Here is an 11,382-nt window from a genome sequence, read left to right as displayed (position 1 = left end):
TGTAAACCACCTACTTAAAAGATGAAGTTCTTCATTTCTGCTTGTTGTTGTTCGTTCTTTGCACTGGAATGAAACAAGTCTTGTTAATAGTATTTCTTAGGTTAAGAGAATAAAACAGGTCAGCTGAAGTCCTACATGCATAGCTGACAGATCTGAACTACCATCATCACCAAAAAGTCCTATTACACAGAAATAAACTAAACCTTATGTAGCTCTGAACTACCATCATCACCAAAAAGTCCTATTACACAGAAATAAACTAAACCTTATGTAGCTCCTACAGCAATCAAATGTACCCAGTACTTAGCACAGGTTCTCTAACAGTAGCCCTGTGCATTTTGTTTGAGAACATCTTGAGTGATTTATTTGGGAAAGTCATCATTACTACTGAATTTGTAAACTGAAAGACTGAATACATTAACTTTTTAGAGATTCATTGGAGATATATTAGTACAGTTCTAATACTGTGATGCTCTAGAAAATATAAACTACTTGCCTTTCACTTTGAAACATTTAAACATTTACTGAATCCAAAGTCTAACTCTAGGCTTTGGTGGTAAGTTATATTCAACAAAGCTAGAGGCCTGTTATGCTTATTAACAGTGGGTACTGCTGACTCTGGATTAGACCAGCTTCCTCCTCTCCACTCTAATATAGATAGATGGAAGTATGTATTTCTTTTTTCATCTAATTCAAAAGGTTGCTTAAGAGCTGAAACAGTCCCAAAGATGGACAAAACACACCAGCTACTAATTGCTGTGCCAAGATAAACACGCTCTGTAGTCAACATAATGCAATGCATTAAATGTCATCTGTATGTAAAGAAAGCCAAGGCTAGCAAACTTCACATTTCTAGCTAATAGGACAGCTATTATTCATTTGTGATGTTGCTATCTGGAAAAAAGTGTAAACAGCATGCTGCTGTCCAAAAACAAACAAACCAAAAAACCCACATGATAACTCCTGTGATAAATGTGTCTGGAATCCAGGGCTAATGAGATAAGAACACATTGGAAGATCAGCCATTGCTCTGATCAAAAGAGACAGTCTGTTTATTTTCCAAGAAGATGTAACAGAAATGTCGTATGAGTCTAAGTTGATACTCATACTTCACTAGGACCAGTAGATGTCAGTGCAACTCAGAGCATAACTTTGGGTTTTACAAATGCAACTTCCTTCACATCACTTACCAGAAAAAGAAAATACTCTAAATAGCAAGATCATACAACTTTATCAAATAAGAGCCTTCAGAAGGCAATAGTTAACAGCATCCTTGAATAAATGTGATCCAAGATTATACGTAGATCTCAACTCTGTCACATCCAAAACAACAACAAAAATGCCAGGGAGTAGCATTTAATGTTAATAGTATTTCAATTATGAAGTCTCTTTTCCTTGAATTTTGCTATATTGTAAGATCTTAATTTTCCCAGGATGAATATTGTATTAACCAAAATAATTTCAACTCAACTGTTTTTTGTACCAGTCTTGATAGCCTTAGCTTGGGAACAGACACCTGAATTCTTTTCAGCTGCATGGAAACCCTTACCTTAAAAACAAGCAAAAAGAAAAAAGGGGACAGGACTGTTGAAGTTCCAGTCCAATTACAGACCAATTACAAATATATCAATTGTGTTATGCAGAATCCAGCTAAACACAGTACCATAGTGAAATACTTGGAAATATTTCTCAATGCCTTGACAATTCAGTAACACTTTAACCGTGAGGCTTGAATTCCTGTTGATAACTTGATCCTAAATCTCAGTAACTTGGACGGGATCTGAACTCCTAAATACCTCTGAATCCAGTAAGTAACGTAGATTGGATTTATCAGATGTAGCTAGCATACTCTATAGAAATACAGCATTCACTATTAATACTGAAGAAAACTTTATTAATACTGTATATAATTTCACTGAGAATTTACAACACAGAAGAGTGTTTCACATAAAGAAAACAATCAAAACCATGAGATCCTGAAACAGAGAGGGATAAATAAGGGATGCACAGAGATGGTACGCTCTACAAAACACTCTACGAAATGAGGTTAGTAGCTAAGAATGTCACATAAGAATTTAGCACCTTATACTTCAATATAATGCAAGACTGTTCAATGAGAACTTATTCATATGACTAACAAGACCGACTACAAGACAGAATGAGGTGTGACAAGATATCAGTATGATAACGAAAACTTCCGTAATCATACTGAAAATGAATATGAAAGTGAGAGCATTGATCATACGGATCATGATAAATTCCAATGGCTTTAAGCTCTAAGCGACGAATGTGCTGTGTTTAATCAAAGCATGGAATATATGATCAGGGTAAATAATGCATATATGCACTAACCCACATGCTTATTGCGAATGATTTCTCCTCCTTCTATCTCAATTTGTTCATATAGCCACTTGCGGTCACAGCGACATTCAGCTCCACACTTGTTGGAGCCACACTTGGGGCAAGCATAGAAACATCCCAGGCAATCTTCATCAAGACAATCACAGAGGTCCATTCCACTGTAAAGGAGCAGTCCCTGGCTATCATAGACTTTACTCTTTGCTGGTATAACTTGCCTGCATAATGAAAAACAACAGTTATTTCCACGTTAAAAATCCATCTATTTTGATATGAAGCTGTTAACAACTGTAGATAGAAGTTTCCTTTTTTCAGGTGTTAATTTTAACACTTAATCTGAAAGACGTACATATGTTACTATATGCAACAACCATTCCCCCTCCTAAATCATATCTTTACTATTGTAGTGCTTTTGAACTCACTTCAAGAATGGGAAGGTTTTAGTTTTTTTCAATAGTACGATCACTTATTTATCCAACCATTTTTGAATATTCTTCTTAGTTATGATGTAAACTTAACTCTACATTACCTTTCAGATGATGTGAGAATCTGCCTTTATTTAGTTTCATCTCTTGTAACATGTATAGTTACAATTCAAAGAAGGCTATGTAGAATCATTCAGGGTGCAAATGATAACTAAAAAATATTCTTTATGCTTTACTCATTGCTCATCTGTTACAGCTCTGTTAAACTACAGAATCATGGAAAAATTCTGGTTAGAAGGGACCTCTGGAAGTAGTCTTGTCTGACCCTCTGCTCAAAGTCAGGCCAACTTGGATTAGGTTGTTTGGGGCCTTACCAAGTTCTGAATAGCTCTAACATCAGAGGTTCCGCAACAGCTTTGATCCAGCGTTTAAATAGATGCATTCTAAAAAAAAGTTTTCCTGACATCTTACCAGAATTTCCCTCGTTGCAACTTGTGTCCATATTGACTAGAAGAAAGAAACGGAAGGGGAAGGGATAAGCAGTTTTGCGAACAGCTCAGATAGTGCTGTCTGGTTTCTGTCTGGTAAGGTTAAACTTCAGGTGGAGAGCGGGAGAAAGGAATTAATATCATCTTTCTTGCATGATTTTACGTAAGTTGTAGGACTAGTTACAACTGAGATTTCTATCCCTCTCAAATTTGAATAACATCAAGTTGGTCCAAAACTTGATTGGAAAATGACACAAAACTCAGCAGCATAAACCCCTCTTCTGTGTTGGATGCCTGACTTTGAAGTCAGCCACATGAGAAGCTTTAACTTGTCATCCAGCCCTGTCCAGCATGGTAGAGAACAGTTCATTAACTTCCTTTTAAAGAAGGTAAGGTTCACCCTAACTTATACACTGTTGTTCCCAAGTTTACTGAAAGATGACAACTCCCATCAATATTAAGTTTACTCTACTTTGATCTTACATTCTGTGATTCTTACTGCATCTGACTTATCAGTAAGTGGTACCTGATAATGTAAAGTAGAATGAACAGTGCACCAAAAATCAGTTATTTATTCAGTTTTTACAGAGTTCTCAATCAGTTTTAACTTCTATTGACTTCAGTAAGAGTGTAACTTGAGAAAGAAATGAATAAAATATGATGGACTTCAGGATCTGGCCCTGTATGTGTTCGTTCAAAACAGCATTTCTGCATGTTATCAAACATACGGGATACAGAGATAGACAGAGGCAGGAAAACAGGGAAAGATAATTGCATTATTGTACTAGAGCCTGATATTAAGGGCAGATACATAGGAATTACTGTGGCAAGGCTCATTAGAAACTAACTTGATCTTACTGTATTCAAGTTTAATTATTATTAGATTTTTAGTTAACATATAAATTGATAGCTTCATCTATAGTCTACTGTGTAGTATTGCCACATCTTACCAAATACTTGCTCTTATTTTAATTGGTTGAAATATGGAAAGTATTTTGTTTTACCCTCTGTTTTGTTTACCTCAACAATGCAAGTGAGTCGTAACAGCAGCTTAGTCAAATCACTGCTGTTTTTCAAAAAACCAAACCAAAACCATATAAGCAAAATACCTTCCATACAGAAAATGTTAGTCTTATAGGGACACTGACTGTCAAGGCTACTTCATCTTGAAGCGAAAGATAAGAAAGACAGTAACATAAATACTGGAAGTAGCCCACCTGTCTGAATTAAATGATGTACTTTTTGTTTGCAGTCTTCTTTTTTCCCTTTTACTGGTCTCAGGAGTGAACTCAGTCTGTCGTCCTGGATTAGCAAACTGCAGAGACTTCAAAGCCTTAGCTGTACGCCCCTGAACAGAAACAGAAAATCTCATTTGAACATGAACACCAACCTACATCACAAGAAAATGGCCCATGAAACCAGGTTTTGGAACAACTTCGGTAAATTGCTGACCTCAACTCGGCACTGAATTTTTTAGCAGGAACAATTTAGGTCTCGGAAACCAACAGTACAAGCTTTACAGTAGCAGCTGTAATGAATTCATGCTTTCAAATTTCAGCTTCATACACTATGAGTCTCCAAATCATGCTGACATGTCATCTAAAAAATTAATGTGGCTGCTTCTGGGCTGAAAGGGTAGTTGCTTCTAGATTGCAGTTTTGTTTTGCTTCAGGGTATATATGTATAAGCTTTTGTTAATTTGATTGCCTGCACTTCTGTCAGTTATCTGCATACAAAGCTCCCAACAACGTACAAACTGTATTCCAAACTCAGCACTTAAAGAATTTCCCTCCCACGCCAGTTCATTACCGCCCCTGAACAAAGGCCATGGCCTTCACAGCTCAGACACCACAACAGAGTACATTTAATTCACCTCAGTGCAGGTTTACTTGGTCATGAATTGCTAGAGACAGTGTATTTCTAAACCGAAGAGACCAAGACAGCAGTGTATCTTTGCACCCTTAGAAGCAATCTTTGCAGTGTTCAGTTTTAAGAAAACAAGCTTGTCTTTTGCTAGGCCTGAAAAACAGGTTTAAATAAATACTAGGTAGCAGTCTGGTATTTACATCAACTTAGAGGAGTAAATCATCCTAGTACCATCACTTGAATTAAAAAGACCATATTATTTAATTAGGGAAAAGGATTTTTTTTAAGGTAAAAAGTTGAGCACCTTTTCAAAGTGCATGCACACATTCCACTGAACATTCTCTCAAATAAAAGTTTAAATACAGTGAGTTTTTAAAAAGACATTTAAAAGGTTACACTCTTTCATATTTCTACCAAAAAAAAAATTCATTTATGTAGAACTTAAATGAAGACCAATTCCAATAGCTGATAGAATTTAGAGGGAATGAAAAACAGATCCATATACATACGTCTGAATCAAGTTTTCTTCTTTGGCGATCTTCAGATTCAACATCCACGCTTCCATTTATTATCTGCATACATTTGGGACAAAGCTTCCAGCCCGGTACAAACTGCCTTCCAAACTTGGCACTTAGAAAAGTTGCATCATCTAAGTCAATTGCACGTAAGTTTTTCTTTGATAGTTTTCTGTGTATATTAAAGGGATCACAGCATGATTTTTGCAAGTCTTCAAATCTTTCAATGTAAATTTTTGCATGATGGAAGCAGATTGTATTGTTCTCTGAAAGGGTCATTCCAGTCCTAAGCTGAAGTAACAATAGGTCAGATGAAGATATATCTTGCTTAGTCTTGAAACCAGTGTGACGGGTATAGTAGGTTTTATGACATTCGTTGGTAGCTTGAAGCTGAATTCCAACTGAACAAGGATCCATTTTACTTGATCAAAACAACTTATTTCACTTATTTTGCCTAAAATGAATTCTATGTAGTCTTCAGTAGCTTCTATGAATATCACCCTAGAGAAAGCATTAACATCAATCAGATTTGTGCTGCAAGCCTTTATCTGCAAGCTTGACAGACTAAGTTTAAGTATTTTTAAAAATAATTTAAAGAAATTATAACAAGACTAGGAGGCTATAGTATATTATGACTAAAAATGCATTAAATTTAATTCTGTAATTAAATCATGCACCTTATACTCCTTTCAGAGGATATTTTTTTTAAGCTATAATATGTATCAACTGAAAACATTCATGCCAGTAGTAGTATTACCTTCTCAAAGGCAATTTGGAAACAAGGTATGAGTTGGATGACTTGTCTGGACAGCAGCCTGCTCTGGTCATCAACTTTCAGGAAAGAACCTCTTTTGGCATGTGAGTGAGGCAAGTCTCAATCCCAGGCAGTCAAAGAGGTTGACAAAGATGGCCCACAGGAGGACGCTACTGCTAGCTGAACAAGTCATCCATCCTGTTTCCAAATAGCTCCTAGGAAAGGAAGCTGCTGAAGCTAGGCTGCACAGGTTGTTTGATGGTACTAATTTACATCCAACAGCTCTTTCGCATGTGCTCTTCCCCCTGTTCTTCCTGGGAGCAAAGAATATACAGAATCAACCTGATTCTTTTCAAGAAACATCAGCCTGCAGTATACACAAAGATTAGTACTTCTAGACATGTGCAGATGTTCTGGTCATATGGCCTTAGGCATGCAGCTCCCTCCAACAGATTGCTATGCCTGCCTCATGTAAATGCTGGGCAGTCATTTAAACATTAATACAATTACCAAAGAGTGGTCTCACACCCATGCCAAAGCTTGCTGTAAATCTAATGATGGCCCTAAAACATCAGATCTGAGCCAATCTTTGCTATTTTTTATGACAGCAAAGAAATTTCTACCAAGAGAAATGAAAGAATTCATTTGCTTCCAGAACACCCAAGAACCCTAACCTAAATGAACATAACCTAACTGAGATTTTACAAGGTTCACCTACAAACCACTCTGCAAAGATAAAATCAGACAAATTAAAATGCATAGCCATTTGTGCTAACCACTGGACAGAGTAATGCGGTTTTTTGATCAATACAAACATCATCCAGTGGCATAATGGAAAGAGAGATTCTGGAATGCTACTTTCCATAAACGAAAGCAAATAGCAGTACACAATCTAATGACATGAGATTGAAATGTGCAGATTTATCCTACACACAGAAATATGAATACAGCAGCTTTAGTGCAAAAGCTTAACACAGAATAATGGAAGTTAATAGGCCTTTAAAATACTCTGAAAAGACATTGCTCGGAGCGTTTTTGCAGCAGATATCCCCTTGATTGTAATGCTTTAGTTTTCCTGAACTAAATGCATACATTTGAAGCAATTACATAACACATTTCCCTATATTAAATTTTATGGACAAGTTAAAAGGTCTTCCATAGAACTTAGTATTGTCTAGTAATGTAACTATTCCAAGTATAAAAGATATGCTGGGCTATACTCAGATTGGTAACCTTGTTTTAAGGTATAAAATTATATTTGATTCATGACAGAACTGAATATAACTGAACAAATATTTCTAAACAACTTGTCTCAGCTTATTGTTAAGAATGCTCCAACTTCCAGTTTTAAAAGCAGGGTTCATAGACGCACTAAGAGTGCTAGATGTGGAGGCCACAATGTTATGAACACCTAAGTTGCAAAAAAGGGGGTGTATTTCATTTTGAAAATAAAGCAAATATAGTTCTGGCTTCTGCAAATTATCTCGAAATTGAAAAACTGGTATTCCAACTGATTTCTAAGGTAAAAAAAGAAATCCTATATTTTTGAGGACTACAACTAGTATAATCCTAAATTACTACATTATCTGAACTTTTACCTAAAATTCTGTAATATAAGTCAGTTAAAGATCTTTCTTGTACCTAGCTCTTCTGATCTGCATGAAAGATGACAGAAAACTGCAGCAGAAGGGCTAAAATACAGATGTCATAGGAGTTTTAAGAATACCTGCTTCACATAAAAGCCTAAGAACCTTACCATTAAATGTCTATTTAAATAGACAGGTATGCCTCACTGGATTCTGTCATTTTATAAAATTTGTTTTCTAACTCTAAAATGTCACATTGTGGAACACTTCACATGAAAAATGGTTTTTAAACTCAAATCACAAATTTTACTATATTAGTGTGCCTGTTTTTCATTTCTTTTATGAATGGAAATTTTTCCATTGAGTGCCCAAAGTAAACTAGTCTGCCTTGCACAATAAGATAACTGAAATTCTGTAAGACCAAAGCACGATACACCTGAGTTTATATTTTGTTTTCATCAGCAACTGTTTTTAAAAAGTTCTTTAGAAAGAGCATAAAAACAGCATTAATGTCCCATTAATACTCTTGAGGATTGCGTTATGTCTGTGGAGAATATAATGCTTAATATGCCTCATGTCTAAAGGTTTATGATAGAAAAGGCTTTGCCTATAAGAATTAAGGGCAACTGTATATTGCATTTTCAACCCTGACAAGACACTAAATTCTTTAAATAAGTTGCTTTATCCTTATTCTTAAAAAAAAGAAAAAAAGTATTAGTTATTTTAATCTTGCTCTTCATAAGCTAATTTTCAAATAAGACCTGGGTAAGTGGAATACACAAATACTTTTTCATTCAGCATAATTAGGTACATTTAAACCTAAAACCATTGTTGGTTAATACCACATAACTTGACTCAGGTAAGTCTATTGTAGGCTATGCACTAAACTTACTTCAGAGGATGAAACAAACGAATGTGTACTTCTGATTCCTGCTCTGGCAGGTGAAGTGGAAAAAGTATACTAGATAAATATAAAAGTGATGATGTAAATTTTCCAAACTTGCAGATGCATTAGAAGTCTGAATTCATGGAAGACATTCTAGTCAAAACCTGATAATTATTATTTTCTATTTTATAGAGGACATAAGTTAATAAACTGCTATCCTTGGCAAGCATCTGTTTTGACAGATGACTGCAATACCTGAAATACAGATGTATTAAACTCTGAGAAAGCACATCTCAAGTGGATCAAATTAAGCATCTTGCTCACTTGATTTGTAAGAATCCTTGGCAGAAGCAAAGCCCCATATACATTTCTTCCCCCTTCTGTTTGGTGGGAATACGCAGCTTTTTACCTCTGAACTCTCTTTAGTGGAAAGGGGAGAGCTTTAAAAAACAATTTCTCTAACAGAGACCTATACTCACCCCTGTGAAAACCTGAATTAGTGTTTATTGCACAGAACACAACAAACTAAAGCAGAGGAAAGCAATGAAGATCAGTAGTGCAAAGCACTTGCACTGGTTCAACAAGGGTTCCCTAGTCTCTCATTGTAAGTGGAAACAAGAGAGGTAGGAAATATGGTTTAGACTAGCAGCTCTGTGTTATAAGGAGTCGAAAGGAAAGAGCAGTCTGTGACCCCACGTCTAAGCACATTACACTTGCTGTGCAGCAGTAACGTAGTACTGCTGGGCGACAGACTCGCATCCAAACGCTGACAGCAACTAGCCAGCTCTGTGTGTTGACAGCCACCTAACCAGCTCTGTGCGTTGAGAACTACGCATCAGCCCAGAGAAAAGCTCACCTATTTGCTTGTTTTTAGAAGAAGGCTAATCGCTTCGCCAGGCCAGCTGGGCACAGCAGCGCGGTGAGGCAAGCCCCGAGACAGCCCGCCGCCGAGGCGGGCCGGGGGCAGGCCGAGCCCGGCGCGGTACCGGGAAGCGCTCTGTAGAGCGCCGGCCTTCCCCGGCGCCCGGAGAAGGCCGCCGGCCCGGCCAGGCGGCTGCGCGGCGCAGGGCCCGGTAAGGCGGCGCCTGCCCGCCGGCTCCACACGGCCCCGGCAGCCCCTCCCCCACCGCCAACGGCCGCCAACGGCCGCCTCGCGCGCGCCCCGCGCCTCTGGGGCCTCTCCCGTCTCCTCCGCTACCTCGCTGGGGCCTTTTCTTCGCCTTTGTCCCGGGACCCCGGCGCCTGACTTTCGCGCTGCCCCAACCGTGGTGCCGCTGCTCGTAGCGGCCATTAACCGCCCCCTCGGTCCCCCGTGACCTCCAGCTCACCATAGAGCAGCAGGACCACCGAGTAGCCTGGAGGGGCGCTTCCTGTTGGGAAGGGGAAAAACAACAGCTCTCGTCCTGAAAGGGGGGCGGAGGGGGAGAAGAGGAGGAGGAGGTCACGTGACCAAAAGCCTCCGCGCTTTCCGCCGGCCCGCGCGCGTGGCTTCTCACGTGACGCGCCGGCTGGTTGGGCGCGCTGCGCATGCGCTGCCCGGTCCCCGCTGCCGGCGGGCAGGTGTGAGGAGTCACGCGCCCGTTGCCCACCTTGTGGGCGGTGCGTGTCGCGGCGCGAAGCTTCCACCCTCCCACCTCCCACCTCCCCCCCTGCTAACGGTCGTTGGGGTGGCGGCTCGCGGCGGTGCTGGTCTGCGTTAGTCACGGCCGCGAGCGAGGCTCACTTGGGGCGTCGTTGGCCCTGGGTGCGGGCAGGGGCTGCCGGGCCGAGAGAGCTGGGAGAGACGGAGGGAAATGCGGCGGCCTCTGCCTGGTGCTGTGGGGAAAAGACGTTGCTGTTCTCCAGGAGACGTCACCCTTGAGTTGAGGGGCTGTTTTGGTTATCGCGGCTCATGATTTCATGCCTTGACCTGGTGAATTAGAAACAGAATTTGCCCAGGTAATGCTCAAGTGACACTTAAAGCAGCTGTGGTACAGTGCTGTGTGCTGACAGCAGTACTTCGAGGGCAGGATTTAGCCTGTAGAATATAAGAATTAGCTCAGATCTTACCAGGTTCCAGGTGGAACTAGGTCAGATCTTAAGTCGAATTTGAAGCTGCGCACCTCCCCCCCCCCCCCCCCCCCCCCCCCCCAGTTGGAGGAACAGAGAGGGGCTGCCACTGGGAAGGGCAGTTGGGCGCCACGGGGCGGTGGCAGGGTGCTGGTGGCACACCGAGCCACCCACACACAGCTCTGCAAACACTGCTGATGCCTTGAAAGGCAATTTAATGAGGAATCCCACAATTATCAGACCAGGAAAATTATGAGGAGTCATTTGCTTTGCCTTCCCCTCTGTGCTGCCCCCCCCTCCAAGTTCCTCAGCAGAATGTTCTTTCCCCTGAAATGGGTGCTACTAAAGTGGTGTTATTTATTTTAAATAAAACAAAAATGTTGAAAACCTTCTGCTTTATTTAGAAAGGAAGAGTCTTTCAGTTATGAAGATTTCTCTCAGAAGTCTGTTTTTCT

At 39.9% G+C, this 11,382-nt stretch overlaps 1 protein-coding gene across 5 annotated transcripts; it reads right to left on the bottom strand.

Annotated features, from left to right (window-relative positions):
* Positions 1 to 1,873: 1,873 nt before the first annotated feature.
* On the bottom strand, positions 1,874 to 10,358 carry ARL14EP (ADP ribosylation factor like GTPase 14 effector protein). 5 transcript variants are annotated; one of them, XM_064512890.1, is made up of 5 exons: positions 10,207 to 10,358; positions 6,410 to 6,720; positions 5,647 to 6,153; positions 4,489 to 4,619; positions 1,874 to 2,576 (listed from the first exon to the last, which is right to left on the bottom strand). In XM_064512890.1, exons 3-5 carry the CDS (start codon positions 6,067 to 6,069, stop codon positions 2,348 to 2,350), a joined length of 783 nt encoding a protein of 260 aa, XP_064368960.1. In that variant the 5' UTR covers positions 6,070 to 6,153; positions 6,410 to 6,720; positions 10,207 to 10,358; the 3' UTR covers positions 1,874 to 2,347. The 5 variants fall into 5 exon arrangements, with proteins under 5 accessions (XP_064368960.1, XP_064368961.1, XP_025978000.1 ...); XM_064512891.1 differs by lacking the exon at positions 10,207 to 10,358 and adding an exon at positions 10,077 to 10,200; XM_026122215.2 differs by lacking the exon at positions 6,410 to 6,720 and having other exon boundaries at positions 10,207 to 10,357.
* Positions 10,359 to 11,382: the final 1,024 nt, after the last annotated feature.

This window comes from Dromaius novaehollandiae, chromosome 5 (assembly GCF_036370855.1).
Source record: "Dromaius novaehollandiae isolate bDroNov1 chromosome 5, bDroNov1.hap1, whole genome shotgun sequence".
NCBI classification, from domain to species: domain Eukaryota; kingdom Metazoa; phylum Chordata; class Aves; order Casuariiformes; family Dromaiidae; genus Dromaius; species Dromaius novaehollandiae.
The sequence above is the reverse complement of the archived record's forward strand: the minus strand, read 5'-3'. Positions and strand labels throughout refer to the sequence as shown.